We start from the raw sequence: 18249 nt of genomic DNA, 5'->3' as shown, positions 1-18249 counted from the left end.
GAGAAACACAGTCCGGTCCTGGCTGCTCCTATCATCTGTCTAATGGTTCTAGTGGGTCAGAGAAACACAGTCCCGGTCCTGGCTGCTCCTATCATCTGTCTAATGGTTCTAGTGGGTCAGAGAAACACAGTCCCGGTCCTGGCTGCTCCTATCATCTGTCTCTAATGGTTCTAGTGGGTCAGAGAAACACAGTCCGGTCCTGGCTGCTCCTATCATCTGTCTAATGGTTCTAGTGGGTCAGAGAAACACAGTCCCGGTCCTGGCTGCTCCTATCATCTGTCTAATGGTTCTAGTGGGTCAGAGATACACAGTCCTGGTCCTGGCTGCTCCTATCATCTGTCTAATGGTTCTAGTGGGTCAGAGAAACACAGTCCGGTCCTGGCTGCTCCTATCATCTGTCTAATGGTTCTAGTGGGTCAGAGAAACACAGTCCGGTCCTGGCTGCTCCTATCATCTGTCTAATGGTTCTAGTGGGTCAGAGAAACACAGTCCGGTCCTGGCTGCTCCTATCATCTGTCTAATGGTTCTAGTGGGTCAGAGAAACACAGTCCTGGTCCTGGCTGCTCCTATCATCTGTCTAATGGTTCTAGTGGGTCAGAGAAACACAGTCCCGGTCCTGGCTGCTCCTATCATCTGTCTCTAATGGTTCTAGTGGGTCAGAGAAACACAGTCCCGGTCCTGGCTGCTCCTATCATCTGTCTCTAATGGTTCTAGTGGGTCAGAGAAACACAGTCCCGGTCCTGGCTGCTCCTATCATCTGTCTAATGGTTCTAGTGGGTCAGAGAAACACAGTCCGGTCCTGGCTGCTCCTATCATCTGTCTAATGGTTCTAGTGGGTCAGAGAAACACAGTCCCGGTCCTGGCTGCTCCTATCATCTGTCTAATGGTTCTAGTGGGTCAGAGAAACACAGTCCGGTCCTGGCTGCTCCTATCATCTGTCTAATGGTTCTAGTGGGTCAGAGAAACACAGTCCCGGTCCTGGCTGCTCCTATCATCTGTCTCTAATGGTTCTAGTGGGTCAGAGAAACACAGTCCCGGTCCTGGCTGCTCCTATCATCTGTCTAATGGTTCTAGTGGGTCAGAGAAACACAGTCCCGGTGCTGGCTGCTCCTATCATCTGTCTCTAATGGTTCTAGTGGGTCAGAGAAACACAGTCCCGGTCCTCGCTGCTCCTATCATCTGTCTAATGGTTCTAGTGGGTCAGAGAAACACAGTCCCGGTCCTGGCTGCTCCTATCATCTGTCTAATGGTTCTAGTGGGTCAGAGAAACACAGTCCCGGTCCTGGCTGCTCCTATCATCTGTCTCTAATGGTTCTAGTGGGTCAGAGAAACACAGTCCCGGTCCTCGCTGCTCCTATCATCTGTCTAATGGTTCTAGTGGGTCAGAGAAACACAGTCCCGGTCCTGGCTGCTCCTATCATCTGTCTAATGGTTCTAGTGGGTCAGAGAAACACAGTCCCGGTCCTGGCTGCTCCTATCATCTGTCTAATGGTTCTAGTGGGTCAGAGAAACACAGTCCTGGTCCTGGCTGCTCCTATCATCTGTCTAATGGTTCTAGTGGGTCAGAGAAACACAGTCCTGGTCCTGGCTGCTCCTATCATCTGTCTAATGGTTCTAGTGGGTCAGAGAAACACAGTCCCGGTCCTGGCTGCTCCTATCATCTGTCTCTAATGGTTCTAGTGGATCAGAGAAACACAGTCCCGGTCCTGGCTGCTCCTATCATCTGTCTCTAATGGTTCTAGTGGGTCAGAGAAACACAGTCCCGGTCCTGGCTGCTCCTATCATCTGTCTAATGGTTCTAGTGGGTCAGAGATACACAGTCCCGGTCCTGCCTGCTCCTATCATCTGTCTAATGGTTCTAGTGGGTCAGAGAAACACAGTCCCGGTCCTGGCTGCTCCTGTCATCTGTCTAATGGTTCTAGTGGATCAGAGAAACACAGTCCCGGTCCTGGCTGCTCCTATCATCTGTCTCTAATGGTTCTAGTGGGTCAGAGAAACACAGTCCCGGTCCTGGCTGCTCCTATCATCTGTCTCTAATGGTTCTAGTGGGTCAGAGAAACACAGTCCCGGTCCTGGCTGCTCCTATCATCTGTCTAATGGTTCTAGTGGGTCAGAGAAACACAGTCCGGTCCTGGCTGCTCCTAACATCTGTCTAATGGTTCTAGTGGGTCAGAGAAACACAGTCCCGGTCCTGGCTGCTCCTATCATCTGTCTAATGGTTCTAGTGGATCAGAGAAACACAGTCCCGGTCCTGGCTGCTCCTATCATCTGTCTAATGGTTCTAGTGGGTCAGAGAAACACACTCCCGGTCCTGGCTGCTCCTATCATCTGTCTCTAATGGTTCTAGTGGGTCAGAGAAACACAGTCCCGGTCCTGGCTGCTCCTATCATCTGTCTCTAATGGTTCTAGTGGGTCAGAGAAACACAGTCCCGGTCCTGGCTGCTCCTATCATCTGTCTAATGGTTCTAGTGGGTCAGAGAAACACAGTCCCGGTCCTGGCTGCTCCTATCATCTGTCTCTAATGGTTCTAGTGGGTCAGAGAAACACAGTCCCGGTCCTGGCTGCTCCTATCATCTGTCTCTAATGGTTCTAGTGTGTCAGAGAAACACAGTCCCGGTCCTGGCTGCTCCTATCATCTGTCTAATGGTTCTAGTGGGTCAGAGATACACAGTCCGGTCCTGGCTGCTCCTATCATCTGTCTAATGGTTCTAGTGGGTCAGAGAAACACAGTCCCGGTCCTGGCTGCTCCTATCATCTGTCTAATGGTTCTAGTGGCTCAGAGAAACACAGTCCCGGTCCTGGCTGCTCCTATCATCTGTCTCTAATGGTTCTAGTGGGTCAGAGAAACACAGTCCCGGTCCTGGCTGCTCCTATCATCTGTCTAATGGTTCTAGTGGGTCAGAGAAACACAGTCCCGGTCCTGGCTGCTCCTATCATCTGTCTAATGGTTCTAGTGGGTCAGAGAAACACAGTCCTGGTCCTGGCTGCTCCTATCATCTGTCTAATGGTTCTAGTGGGTCAGAGAAACACCGTCCCGGTCCTGGCTGCTCCTATCATCTGTCTCTAATGGTTCTAGTGGGTCAGAGAAACACAGTCCCGGTCCTGGCTGCTCCTATCATCTGTCTAATGGTTCTAGTGGGTCAGAGAAACACAGTCCCGGTCCTGGCTGCTCCTATCATCTGTCTAATGGTTCTAGTGGGTCAGAGAAACACAGTCCGGTCCTGGCTGCTCCTAACATCTGTCTAATGGTTCTAGTGGGTCAGAGAAACACAGTCCGGTCCTGGCTGCTCCTAACATCTGTCTAATGGTTCTAGTGGGTCAGAGAAACACAGTCCCGGTCCTGGCTGCTCCTATCATCTGTCTCTAATGGTTCTAGTGGGTCAGAGAAACACAGTCCCGGTCCTGGCTGCTCCTATCATCTGTCTCTAATGGTTCTAGTGGGTCAGAGAAACACAGTCCCGGTCCTGGCTGCTCCTATCATCTGTCTAATGGTTCTAGTGGATCAGAGAAACACAGTCCCGGTCCTGGCTGCTCCTATCATCTGTCTCTAATGGTTCTAGTGGGTCAGAGAAACACAGTCCCGGTCCTGGCTGCTCCTATCATCTGTCTAATGGTTCTAGTGGATCAGAGAAACACAGTCCCGGTCCTGGCTGCTCCTATCATCTGTCTAATGGTTCTAGTGGGTCAGAGAAACACAGTCCCGGTCCTGGCTGCTCCTATCATCTGTCTAATGGTTCTAGTGGGTCAGAGAAACACAGTCCTGGTCCTGGCTGCTCCTATCATCTGTCTAATGGTTCTAGTGGGTCAGAGAAACACAGTCCCGGTCCTGGCTGCTCCTATCATCTGTCTAATGGTTCTAGTGGGTCAGAGAAACACAGTCCCGGTCCTGGCTGCTCCTATCATCTGTCTAATGGTTCTAGTGGGTCAGAGAAACACAGTCCCGGTCCTGGCTGCTCCTATCATCTGTCTCTAACGGTTCTAGTAGGTCAGAGAAACACAGTCCCGGTCCTGGCTGCTCCTATCATCTGTCTCTAATGGTTCTAGTGGGTCAGAGAAACACAGTCCCGGTCCTGGCTGCTCCTAACATCTGTCTAATGGTTCTAGTGGGTCAGAGAAACACAGTCCCGGTCCTGGCTGCTCCTATCATCTGTCTCTAATGGATCTAGTGGGTCAGAGAAACACAGTCCGGTCCTGGCTGCTCCTATCATCTGTCTAATGGTTCTAGTGGATCAGAGAAACACAGTCCGGTCCTGGCTGCTCCTATCATCTGTCTAATGGTTCTAGTGGGTCAGAGAAACACAGTCCCGGTCCTGGCTGCTCCTATCATCTGTCTAATGGTTCTAGTGGGTCAGAGAAACACAGTCCCGGTCCTGGCTGCTCCTATCATCTGTCTCTAATGGTTCTAGTGGGTCAGAGAAACACAGTCCCGGTCCTGGCTGCTCCTATCATCTGTCTAATGGTTCTAGTGGGTCAGAGAAACACCGTCCCGGTCCTGGCTGCTCCTATCATCTGTCTAATGGTTCTGGTGGATCAGAGAAACACCGTCCCGGTCCTGGCTGCTCCTATCATCTGTCTAATGGTTCTAGTGGGTCAGAGAAACACAGTCCCGGTCCTGGCTGCTCCTATCATCTGTCTAATGGTTCTAGTGGGTCAGAGAAACACAGTCCCGGTCCTGGCTGCTCCTATCATCTGTCTAATGGTTCTAGTGGGTCAGAGAAACACAGTCCCGGTCCTGGCTGCTCCTATCATCTGTCTAATGGTTCTAGTGGGTCAGAGAAACACAGTCCCGGTCCTGGCTGCTCCTATCATCTGTCTAATGGTTCTAGTGGGTCAGAGAAACACAGTCCCGGTCCTGGCTGCTCCTATCATCTTTCATGACTGTGGAAAGGTAATAAGTATGACAGTCTGATTTGAGAGTCTAACCAACACAGAACACATTACTTACTGGCACGGTACACAGCTAGACAGAGCTAGTGCCCAAACCAAAGACCACCAGGCTTCACGCAGTCAGTTATCTCACAGTAAATCTCCCTTCATGCCAGCCAAGTTTTCTTTCTCTCTGTCTCGGTCTCTCTCTCTCTCTGACTCTTTTCTTTCCTTGTGATGTGTCTAGTCTGTCTTTTTCTGCACGCTCTCTCTCTCGCACTCCTTTTTTTTCTCTCTCTCTTTCTCTCAGACTCTCTTCTTTCCTTTCCATTTGATGTGTGTAGTCAGTGGGTTAGTAGTCTGACTGGACCTTGCTGTTGCCACACTAATGTCTGGTTTTTCAAACCTGGAATCCCCGGATAGCTCTCCCCTTCTCTCTTCTCCCTCACTGTGTTTTCTTGTTGGTAAGCCGCATTTCCTGCATCAGGCTTTGTTTCAGAACAAGTGTTGGTCAAACAGGCTCTTTGTTGGTGGCCAGTGGCTCAGTGCGCCACAAAGTAGTCTGGCCTGGGACAAAGGCAACAGTGTGTGAGTGTGTTTGGGAGAGTGTGTGTGTCTGTGTGTGTGTGTGTGTGTGTGTGTGTGAGAGCGAGCGAGCAGGGCCGCGACCAGCTGGGACCCACCGCGTTGGGGTGAATACTGATGGAGAGAGGGCAGACACACACACACACACGGGATGGCTAATGGCAGACTGGACCTCCCCATCCTCCTCCATCACCAGTCTCTGTCCATGAATCCACAAATGACATGAACAGACTAGTAGTCACATTAACACTTTCTATCACAGCACTCTGAAGAGGTCTCCATATCCTCCCCGATCACTCCTACCAACACCCATAAACACTTAGGAATATTGGCAGGGACCGTTTCAGGTTTCACTTTTCAGGTGGAAGTCCAAAACGACTGAGCTGACATACAGTGTCCTCCTGCCTCTCTCTGTCCTCCTTCGATGCCTTGCTAATCCTATAACAACATTCCTCCATTACCTCAATGACCAATATCTGTGAGAGCCAGTTGGGACGGTCGGGAGGAGGAGGGGGAGACTTAGCAGGGGTTGGTCAAGAACAAAACAAAATGGTGGAAAAGTCAAGTCCTTGCAGGAACAGTAGAAAGTTGGCTTGGGGAAGGACAGTTGTTACCGTGGCGTTGTGAACTTGTTACCTCAGGGTTCAAGGTCATTGTTGATTGTAGCCAATGGCTGTTGTTTGTGTGTCGCTGTGTTTGAGTGGTAGGGGTTCAGTTGGGGTGGATGGGGTCTGGCTGGGACTGACACTAGTGTAGGGGGTTGAGGGGTTACAGGGGCGGAGGGTTGGGAGTAGGGGGTGTGGAGGTGCATATTGCAGCAGGGGAACAATGAGAAGGTCTGGATCTGCGTGTACAAAGTGGCTGCAGGCTGCAGCACCTCCCTAGACTAGACTGTTTATAATCATCCCATCACTATTGCTTTGTCTAGTCCAACCTAGTCTCCTTCTGTCTGACTGGCTGAGACAGTATTGGAATACATGTGATCCTGCCGAATGGGCCATATGGGCAATATCTTGATGTTTAACATGTCCTTTCCCATTTGGCCTTGTGTTCTTTGCATGGCTGCGGATCATATTCTCTGGTGATAGCAGTGCATTGTACAGAGAAAGACACTGTAATAGCCCTCTTCTGCTTTGTGTTGCAACGGGCTGCAATGTCCTTGGTAGGCTTGTCATCTTTTCTGTTCTTCCTCTTTTCGTTCTTTCTTTCTCTATCTCTTCTATTCTCTCTCTCTCTCTCTCTCTATCTCTTCTATTCTCTCTCTCTCTCTATCTCTTCTATTCTCTCTCTCTCTCTCTAACTCTTCTATTCTCTCTCTCTCTCTCGCTCTCTCTCTCTCTCTCTCTCTCTATCTCTTCTATTCTCTCTCTCTATCTCTTCTATTCTCTCTCTCTCTCTCTATCTCTTCTATTCTCTCTCTCTATCTCTTCTATTCTCTCTCTCTCTCTCTCTCTCTCTCTCTCTCTCTCTCTCTCTATCTCTTCTATTCTCTCTCTCTATCTCTTCTATTCTCTCTCTCTCTCTCTCTCTCTCTCTCTATCTCTTCTATTCTCTCTCTCTATCTCTTCTATTCTCTCTCTCTCTCTATCTCTTCTATTCTCTCTCTCTCTCTTCTATTCTCTCTCTCTCTCTCTCTCTCTCTCTCTATCTCTTCTATTCTCTCTCTCTATCTCTTCTATTCTCTCTCTCTCTCTCTCTCTCTCTCTCTCTCTCTCTCTCTCTCTCTCTCTCTCTATCTCTTCTATTCTCTCTCTCTATCTCTTCTATTCTCTCTCTCTCTCTCTATCTCTTCTATTCTCTCTCTCTATCTCTTCTATTCTCTCTCTCTCTCTCTCTCTATCTCTTCTATTCTCTCTCTCTATCTCTTCTATTCTCTCTCTCTCTCTCTCTCTTTCTCTTTCTCCTCTCCCCTCCCCCTATCTCCATAAGCCTTCTCCCCAGCCTTGGTTTCAGCCCAGTCTCTCCTCTCCTGGTCCTATTTCAAAGGGACCTCGACTTAGTTTTAGCTTTAGAGCTTCTACAATCTAGAGACCATTTGCTGAAAGGGTTCTCTTCTTTTTCTTTCCATTGGAGGACTAGAGAAAACCAGAGACGATTTCAGAAGATAATTCCCCCAAGCTCACATATTCCTTCCCTTTTTATAATCTTCAAGGCCATCAAATGCCCTGTCAGGATGTGTTTCTCTGCTTCCTCACACACTATCCTTCCCTTTGAGCCGGGATCATTAGAGAGGGATAGGCTGCGTGCCAAATGGCCCCCTATGGGCCCTGGTCAAAACTATATAGGGAATAGAGTGCCATTTGAAAAGCACCCATAGTCTAGTCAAGGCCAATTTAGATATCTTCTTTTTGTTGTTGTGTGTCTGCCGGACAGGCGGGTGGGAATGGGTACGTCACATTGGTCTGACTCGGTGCCAATCAATATGACGAGGGCATCAATTATCCACACTGTTCTGTGTTGTCGTCTCGTGATCAGGGAGGTTTCAAACGTCATCTGGACCAGATGATTACACAGCGAGAGATGGATGTTTTTGACGTATAGGCAAATGATTTAGGGGCCGGCCGTGTTGTGGCGCTCCGCTGTCCTTCACGACTGTCGTCTCAGGCAGCCATTAAGAATGGCACCTTCACGCCTGGCACCTTCACGCCGTGCTACCCCACGCTTGTGCCTCGATCCTCCTCCGACAGATAGACAGGTGTAGGTCTCAGAGGAAGAGAAGGTGTATACGCCACGTGAGCCGTTCTCTTCCTGCCTCGTCCTTTTCAATAACAGCAGCATTTCTATCAGTTTCCCCACATAGGGAGACTGTAGGTTGACACGTGTTGTCAGGGCAGGGTTGCAGATCACCATAGAATCCAAGCAGAACTCGACAACAAAGCTTGGTTGTAAATGAACGTTTTAAGAGTAATATGTGTCTTTGGTTTCATTCAGTAAAAAAACATGTTGGAAATACATAAGATGTATAGGCTGCTATACCGCCACTACTTCAGCCAATATAATGACCCCCAAAAAACGCAGTGCATTTTTATATGTGAGTATGTGGAAAGGCAGAACGTGGGCAAATTGCCTTTTTATGATGGAAAAAATCCATAGGAGGTCAGAGCCCCTTGCAGGTGGCAGCAATTAACTGTAATTTTTGCAGATTGTAATGATCCATAATTTGCCAGCCCCCCAGATCTCTTTTCAGTGAAGAAAAAGAAAGGTTCTGTGGAGCTGCCTTTGATTGGGTGCACATTTCCCCGTTGCTTGCTGGCCTTTAAAGGCCCACCCCTTGTTTCGAAAAACAACAAAACGGCAGCCCCACTCAGTTTGCTATAAAGCTGAGGGATGAATGGATCAATGGGTATAGCTATATCATTGACAAGGGCCGTACATATCAAAGAGTGACTCTTTGAGTGGAATTGTCATGAGAGGGCCAGGGTGGCAGGGAGGCAGACACGTGAGAATCTGTTTTTCACCGCATTCTTCTTCTCCTCCTTCAGGCTGCTCTAGCAGCAGGAGCCCAGCCTGCACCGTGTCCTCCTCACCCATAGCCTCCTCAGCCACAGTGGGGTACAGCAAGGCTGGGCTTCTGCCCCGTCCGCCATCTTAGCAATGGCTAATCTTAATAGCTGGCAGCACATTCATGTTTTTGGTTAAGTGTCTGCCTAGCCTGCCTGCCTGCCTGACAGATAAAACAAAACAGAAAAAAGGATAAGAAACAAAAGGAGAGAAGAAATGAAAGCAGAGATGAAAGAGAAGAGGCACATTTGAGGAGTGGTGTAGAGAATGTGCTACTTACTTTGCATATCTCACTTCTCCTTTCTCTATTCTTCTTTTCTATTCACCTGAGAGGATTTCAAATAAAGCTATAAACCATGAAACTATCCCAAATAGAATAATAATACATGAAATGCATTTTCATAGCACCACCCTCAAATCATTCTCTGGCTCTCTCCTTTTTTGTGTGTTTTCTTTTAGAGATGAAACTATCCATTTTTTTAACACCTGGCCTTGTTTTTTTGTATTCAGTGCTAATATATATATATATACAGTACCAGTCAAAAGTTTGGACACACCAACTCATTCAAGGGTTTTCTTTATTTTTACTTTTTTCTACATTGTAGAATAATAGTGAAGACATCAAAACTATGAAATAACACATATGGAATTGTGTAGTAACCAAAAAAGTGTTAAACAAATCAAAATATTGTCACGTCCTGGCCAGTATAAGGGTTAATTAGTATTGTAGTTTGGTCAGGACGTGGCAGAGGGTATTTGTTTTATGTGGTTCAGGGTGGTGTGTTTGTGTAAAGGGTGTTTGATTTAGTATTTCCGAGTTTTTGGTTGATGGTCTATGTGTTTGTATTCTATGGTTAGTCTGGTGTGTGTGTTTCTATGTTTGGTTAATTGGGGTTGGGACTCTCAGTTGAAGGCAGGTGTTGTCTATCTGCCTTTGATTGAGAGTCCCATATATTAGGGTGTGTTTGTGTGTGTGATTTGTGGGTGATTGTTCTGTGTGTAGCCTTGGGCCTTACCAGACTGTTTTTGTCGATCATAATTATGTTTGTTATTTTGGGTGTTCATTTTGATAGTTAATAAAAGTCAAGATGAGCCTGCACATACCTGCTGCGTTTTGGTCCTCCATTTCCAACGACAAGCGTGACAAATCTATTTTATATTTGAGATTCTTCAAAGTAGCCACCCTTTGCCTTGATGACAGCTTTGCACATTCTTGGCATTCTCTCAACCAGCTTCACCTGGAATGCTTTTCCAACAGTCTTGAAGGAGTTCCCACATCTGCTGAGCACTTGTTGGCTGCTTTTCCTTCACTCTGTGGTCCAAATCATCCCAAACCTTCTCAACTGGGTTGAGGCCGGGTGATTGTGGAGGCCAGGTCATCTTATGCAGCACTCCATCACTTTCCTTCTTGGTCAAATAGCCCTTACACAGTCTGGAGGTGTGTTGGGTCATTGTCCTGTTGAAAAAATGATAGTCCCACTAAGCGAAAACCAGATGGGATGGCGTATCGCTGCAGAATGCTGTGGTAGCCATGCTCGTTAAGTGTGCCTTGAATTCTAAATACATCACTGACAGTGTCATCAGAAAAGCACCCCCACACCATCACACCTCCTCCTCCATGCTTCACGGTGGGAACCACATATGCGGAGATCATCCATTCACCTACTCTGCTTCTCAAAAAATCTAACATTTAGACTCATTAGACCACCGGTCTAATGTTCATTGCTCGTGTTTCTTGGCTCAAGCAGGTCTCTTCTTCTTATTGGTGTCCTTTAGTAGTGGTTTCTTTGCAGCAATTCGACCATGAAGGCCTGATTCATGCAGTCCCCTCTGAACAGTTGATGTTGAGATGTGTCTGTTGCTTGAACTCTGTGAAGCATTTATTTGGGCTGCAATTTCGGAGGCTGGTAACTTTAATGAACTTATCCTCTGCAGCAGAGGTAACTCTGGGTTTTCCTTTCCTGTGGCGGTCCTCATAAGAGCCAGTTTCATCATTGCGCTTGATGGTTTTTACGACTGCACTTTAAGAAACTTTCAAAGTTCTTGAAAAGTTCCCGGATTGACCCACCTTAATGTCTCAAAGTAATGATGGACTGACGTTGCTCTTTGCTTATTTGAGCTGTTCTTGCCATAATATGGACTTGGTCTTTTACTAAATAGGGCTATTTTCTGTATACCACCCCTACGTTCTCACAACACAACTGATTGGCTCAAACGCATTAAGAAGGAAAGAAATTCTACAAATTAGCTTTTAACAATTAATTGAAATGTATTTCAGGTGACTACCTCATGAAGCTGGTTATTTTGAAGAATCTCAAATATAAAATATATTTTCATTTGTTTAACACTTTTTTGGTTACTCCGTATGTGTTATTTCATAGTTTTGATGTCTTCACTATTATTCTACAATGTAGAAAATAGTAAAAATAAAGAAAAACCTTGGAATGAGTAGGTGTGTCCAAACTTTTGACTGGTACTGTGTGTGTGTGTGTGTGTATATATATATATATATATATATATATTATATATATATATTATATATTATATATATATATACACACACAGTGTATATATTAAATGTATTTCAGTAACTTTTTTCCCCCTTACTAGCTCTGACTTTGCAGTTAGCTACTTTGTTTAGGAAAAATGTACTTACTATGGCTGTGGTTGTCCCACTTATCTATCTTAAGATGAACTGTAAGTCGCTCTGGCTAATAGCATCTGCTACATGACTAAAATGTGAAATGTAAATGTGTCAGCATCAGATACATGTTCTACTTTAGCCCCTCTAATTCTCTAAACACATCTATGGAGGATGGTTGAGTGTGTTTAACGAGATTGCAAACGCATTGTCAGGCAAATCTCAGGTCATCGTGCAAGGGCCATTGAAATTCAATTATTGTTTAAAATATTCCTAATTACCTCCTCGTCTGTGTAAATTGTATACACTGATTGAGATCTCGTTGCTGGTGTTGTTTTAGATGGGCTGTGTAATTGAATGCATGTTTAAGTCTCAGTGTATTAATTAAGCTAGTAAAAACTGAAGCTGAATTATTTATCAAATACAATGGATATCTTTGGTGTCGAACTGAAATATGAAGTGTTACGGTCTAGCAATCCCAGAGGTCCTCATTCTCTTTCAGTCAAGTAACCCTTCTTCTTTCTCTCTCTTATCTCTCTCTTTCTCTCTCAGATAAGGATGAGCCCAGTAGTTACACGTGTACGACCTGCAAGCATCCGTTCAGCAGTGCCTGGTTCCTGCTCCAGCACGCCCAGAACACCCACGGCTTCCGCATCTATCTGGAGAGTGAGCCAGGCAGCCCCCTCACCCCCAGGGTAGCCGCCCCGCCCGGGATGGGAGGTGACTGCACCTCCCAGCCCCCCCTCCACGGTGTCCACCTGGCCGATGGGAGCCCCTTCAGTCTGCTGAGATTGCCTGGGTCCGGGTCTGGCCGGGAAGGGGCCGCCTCTGTCCCCCACGAGGGGCGCTACCCCCGGACGCCTCCTCTGTTTAGTCCGCCTCCACGGCACCACCTGAGCCCGGAGAACCTGGCGCTGGCCACCCATCACCCGAGCGCCTTCGACAGGGTGATGCGGCTCAACTCAGTCGTCCTGGACCCACCGCCCACAATGGACTTCTCAAGGAGACTGCGGGAGCTGGCGGGTAACCCCACGGGGGCCTCCCCACCTCTGTCGCCCAACAAGCCCAGCCCTATGCAACGGCTGCTGCAGCCCTTCCAGCCGGGCTCCAAGCCCCCCTTCTCGGCCACGCCTCCTCTCTCCACCTCCCAGTCGCCCTCGTCCGGCTTCCGCTCCACCCCCAACCCGGCCCAGCCTACCACGCCGCTCAAGGCCAAGTCGTGCGAGTTCTGCGGGAAGACCTTCAAGTTCCAGAGCAACCTGATTGTGCACCGGCGTAGCCACACAGGAGAGAAGCCCTACAAATGCCACCTGTGCAACCACGCCTGCACCCAGGCCAGCAAGCTGAAGCGCCACATGAAGACGCACTCTCAGAAGAACTCCCTCAACGCCAAGTCGGATGACGGTCTGTCCACTGCCAGCTCACCCGACCCAGGCACCAGCGACCTGGTGGGCAGCGCTACCAGCGCCCTCAAGTCCGTGGTGGCCAAGTTCAAGAGCGAGAACAACGGGCTGCTTGAGAATGGTGAGGAGGAGGAAGAGGAAGAAGAGGAGGAGGAGAGAGATGAAGAGGAAGAGGGAGACGAGGAAGAAGAGGAGGAAGAAGAGGAAGAAGGAGAGGAGGCAGAGGAAGAGATGGAGACTGAGGAAGGTGAGAAGAACGATTATCATTTCAGCCTGCTGTTGGAAGGGGCCCGGCACCACCAGAACAGCCAGGCCCTCCACCCCCACTCCCATCCCCACCGACGGAGCACTCCCCGGGACGCCTGTGAAGAGGACTTGGCCCTGGAGTCGGACCGGGCCGACGAGGTCTGTGGCACCACCCCAATGGCCAATGGCCTGGGTCCTCTCTCTAATGAGGCCCTGACCAGGAAGCTCCTGATGGGGAGCCCCGGCTCCCTCAGCACCATGACCAAGCGTATCAAGGTGGAGAAAGAACTGGATCCTCCCACGCCTACCATCCCCAACACAGATAACGTCTACTCCCAGTGGCTGGCCGGCTACGCCGCCTCTCGACAACTCAAGGACCCCTTACTCAGCTTTGGAGAATACTCCACCATACAATCGCCCTTCGCCACATCCTCCGAGCACTCCTCCGAGAACGGCAGCCTGCGCTACTCCACGCCTCCAGAGGAGCTGGACGGCGGCTGCGGGGCCTCGGGCCACAGCGGGACGGGCAGTGGGGCCAGCACCCCCCACCTGTCAGGGAGCGGTGGGCGCCCCAGCTCCAAGGATGGCAGCCGGCGGAGCGACACGTGCGAGTACTGCGGCAAGATCTTCAAGAACTGCAGCAACCTGACAGTGCACCGGCGCAGCCACACGGGAGAGAGGCCCTACAAGTGCGACCTGTGCAGCTACGCCTGCGCCCAGAGCAGCAAGCTCACTCGCCACATGAAGACGCACGGCCAGATGGGCAAGGACGTTTATAAATGTGAAATCTGCCACATGCCTTTCAGTGTGTACAGCACTCTAGAGAAACACATGAAGAAGTGGCACAGCGATCAACCCATGCCAACCACCCTGGAAATTAAGACTGAGTAGGGGAGGCAGGACAGCTCCCTGATTCGCTGAATCATGGCAAAAGGTGGGGAGACTGACAGGGGTTAGACACCAGTTAAAAACCCCGTACCTTTGAAAAAGCTGATCCATATTTGGGGCAATACTATTGCATCGGACACAAAAACTTTTCAGTCTTTCTATTGTGCAATAATTTACATGTTTTGTACTTTTGTAACTGGACGGCATGCTCAGTGTGTTTTGGCTACTTAGAGAACATTGTCCTTCATTGGTTGGTTGGTTGTAATTGTGTTGCTGTTGGTTGGTACTTTTGATTAAAAAAAAAGAAAAAGATAAGAGGAAGAAAACCCCCATGCTGCATATACATACTGTTTTACATATCTTGTACAGTTTGGTGTTGGAAACATGGTGGGCAGTTTGAATGGTCTAGCTACAAAAAGCAGGGTCAAATTTTGACTAGTCTTTTAAAAATATTTTCTGTCCATTACTGGGTTAAGAATATCAATTGGGTTTGCCTAGGAAATGGTAGCCACTTAGCAACATAACATTTTCTTTTAGAAGATATAGTGGTGGTCAATTTGAAATGAATAGTTATCGTTTGAAAAAGCAAAATAATTGTGCCTTGGAATATTTTACCTGCATTAGTTAATCCTCCTTTTTGCTATAAGCTCGGAGATTCAGCTACAAACGATAGCTAGCGGACATGTGTTTAACAGGAAAAAACAGGTTCTTGCATCAAGCACCTGTACAATATGACATCGTCCTCCGTGACCCAGCGAAACACAAGGAACCAGTTGAAACAAAAAATATATATTTCTGGTAAATCATTTTATCTGCCTGACTCATTGTATAATATACTTCAGATGCTCATTCTGTTTACTGGCATGCTAGCTACATGCTATTTGGGGATTATGTGGTGTTTATATAAAGGGTTTTATTTGTGTTTTGTTTGGTACCTTACATAGGGGTACTAAATGTAATAATGAGTTGTTATAATTCTGTAAACTTAAGCTCTTAATGTGTTAGAGTGTTTTGTTTTGAAATGAAAGGTTTTACAGTTTTTTGTAAGTAGCACAAAACTATGTTGTTGTCCTTGTTGCTGGGATCTTCTGTGAGTCGGCCATGACAGTGTGTTGCTGTGGCGGCTGGGCACCTGAAGACTTGTTTTTCTTAGTTCTGACATGTCAGGCTGATTTTGAAAAGGGGGTGAGGTTGGGGGCAAGGAATGACCAGATTTTGATCAATTCATAATTTTTTTATGCATTATAAGCTTTTTAATCAGCTCTTTTTTCTTTTTTTCCGCATGTTATATCAGATTTCCTAAAAGCTGAAATGTTGCCTCTTAAACTAATTGATATTGGAAATTCATTTTTTTTTATTTAAGAACAATTTTGAGAAGTGTATTCAGTAAAACACATCCCCCGCTCGATTTTGACATAATTTGAATCTTTCACATCGTTTTGTGCTCTTTGAGTTGACACGTTACACCTCACAGCTGTTGTTTTTATTTTACAGACTTGCATCAACCCCCCTTTCATAATGTTGTTGGTAAAGCACTTGTCACTCTGCCTTGGATCCTGTATCTGTCTCTCTAATCGGAGGTACAGTCGGTTGAGTATAAAATAATAAGAACTGGGACTTTTCCCAGGATGAAATATGTGCACTGTTCAATTTTCCCAGTTTACAGGTGGACACTCAAGGGAAAACTTTGCTCTAATGCAGACCGATTGATGTGGTGTCATTGCTTCATGCAGATAAGAGTGAAACGAGAAACCATCGCCAGCCATTTTGTTTCCCAGGGGGCCTAGCAGTTTTTGGGGCCTCTGGGTAATACAGTATCAATGCAGGAACCGCCATACTCCCTCCTGCTTCAGATAGAAAGAAAGAAAGAAACCTTGCTGCTCAAATAGGGCAAGATTTTTTTTCCTACTACAAATTTTATAAAAATGAAAAAATAAACTTTGTTTTTTAAAGTAACACTTCAATATCTTTAGGGGAGACTTTATTTAAGTTTGTTTTGATTATATTTTTTTGGTTTCTCGTTAAATCTTGATGATTATGCTCAAGATTTTATCACTATATTATGAATATGAAATGAACATGACTCTCATCTTTTTGCCTTTTTGCTATACACAGGTCTTCAGGTTTAACAACATTTTCATCGGCGAGAGATTTTATGATTATATGTGAATATATAGAGAGAACTTAAAAAACATAGGAAAATGCACACTCATGTTCCTATGCTAAAATACACATTTACGGTCTACTTTTTCCTGTATTTAGAATGGTATTTGAAATTAATGTTCACTTAGCGTAGGCACTTCTAGTATTTATGTTGAAGCCTGTATTTTTAACTGTTCGCTTGTTCTCTTTAAAAGGTTTCAATGTACTCTTTTCAGTAGTTGAAGAAAAAAACGCCCAACAAGCTGCCACCGTATATATTTTCTTAATTTGGCAGGATAATACTATTATAGTGTGAATAATTTGTATGCTTGAACAAAAGTTAAGTATGTTTTTGAAAATTGAAACGTTGTGGCATTCTATGGATAAGAGAAGCCATGTAATGGTTTTTTCAAGCAGTCCCGTCGGAATGTGCCACAACATGGTAACACAGGTGGTTGTATATATCTTTTATTTGTGGTTTTTTTATATATATTTTTTCCTCTCCTGCCATTTTATATGCAGTAATACAAGCTATTGTTGGGTTCTTGGTAGTGTAACTTTTTACTGTCCGTTCCTCTCGACCACCTGACCACATTCCAGTCATAACAATGAATGAAGAACTATTCTAGTCATTATGCAGTCAATTGATTAAAAAAAACATCAATCTGGAAATCAATTTAACATTTTTTTTTTTTTGTTAATCTATTTTTCATTGCTAAACAGTACATGGTGCTTTATGTTTTTTTTTAAGTGGTAAATCTCATTTGCAAAACATTTCTAATGAAAACAGAAATTATTGGTGTGGGAAAAAGACAAGCCTGCTTGAGCTGGTAAAGTAAAGTAGGCTACATGTTTTGTGTACATGACAATGTTACATTGGTACGTTTGCGGTTTTCAGCCATTTTTTTTCTGTCTGTTCTAAACGCTGATTATTCTGAACTGAACTTGAACTTGGCCTCCGACAGTGGACGTCCCTATTTATTATGACTATACACAACTTTGTTCAAAACAGAGTCACACACAGCTAGGAATCAATACATTTTCTCTCTCTTGTTGAATATCTGATGTTTTTTTAATTTATTTTTAATGACCAAATGTCATTGACCACACCATTCAGTTTCTGGGAATTCTACTCTCTTCTGTTGAGTTCTTGTTCTTTTGGAGATGCCACTCTTTTTTCAACAACGGTTGTCTGCGTTATTCTCTACACTCAGCCATTTTGTCTTGAAAAAATGAAAAATAAAAAGTATTACATACATTTATGGAATTGTTGGTTGTTTACCTAAATAACTACGGTATTAATTTGGGATGACACTCACACATGCAAACATGCACACACACACACACACACACACACACACACACACACTTGCAGTTAATACACAACTATGACACCTCATTGTCTTGGAATATCATCACCACCCATAGAGAGTTATGCATGTGTCTGTGTGTGAGTGTGTGTGTGTCTGTGTGTGTGTGTCTGCATGCGATAGCGTCTGCCAGGTGCGTTTGCCCGGCTGTACTTGAGTCGTCGTTGTCAGACGGGGTGGAAGTTCAACTCCCTTATCTCTGGTCTCTGGTCTTGTCTGGTCACCTGGGTGTCTGCATTATATCTCCAACCGCTTCCCTCCCTCCCTCCCTCCCTACCGCTCCTCCCCTCTATATTTCAGTCCCTCCCTCTCTCTCTTCCTAGGTCTCGTATGCATTCATTATTTGACCTTGCTCCCTCCCTCCCCCGTCTCCTATCTCCCTCTCTATCTCCCTCCCTCATGACAGACTAATCGTTCCTCTGGTCCTAGCCAGTGATGTTTGGCGAGCAGGGCCAGATTAAAGTCCACAGATAGAGGTTCCTGCTTTGGTGAGGTGTTGACAGTTAAGATGAAGCCGAGTTGTAGGGATGTGTGGGTGGGGGTAGTGGGAGGTGTGGAAGAAGGTGCTGGGTGTGGGTGGGGGTAGTGGGAGGTGTGGAAGAAGGTG

The 18249-nt window shown here is 46.3% G+C and overlaps 1 protein-coding gene across 1 annotated transcript in view; it reads left to right on the top strand.

Annotated features, from left to right (window-relative positions):
- Positions 1-17534, top strand: part of LOC106593355 (BCL11 transcription factor A) — a 51632-nt gene extending 34098 nt beyond the window's left edge. The window contains exon 3 of the mRNA XM_045707291.2: positions 12146-17534. Coding sequence (XP_045563247.2) covers positions 12146-14133 — 1988 coding nt within the window. The 3' untranslated portion in view covers positions 14134-17534. The remainder of the gene's footprint in view (positions 1-12145) is intronic.
- The last annotated feature ends 715 nt before the right edge of the window (positions 17535-18249 follow it).

The sequence above is a fragment of the Salmo salar genome, chromosome 02 (genome assembly GCF_965601325.2).
Source record: "Salmo salar chromosome 02, fSalSal1, whole genome shotgun sequence".
NCBI lineage: Eukaryota > Metazoa > Chordata > Actinopteri > Salmoniformes > Salmonidae > Salmo > Salmo salar.
The sequence above is the reverse complement of the archived record's forward strand: the minus strand, read 5'-3'. Positions and strand labels throughout refer to the sequence as shown.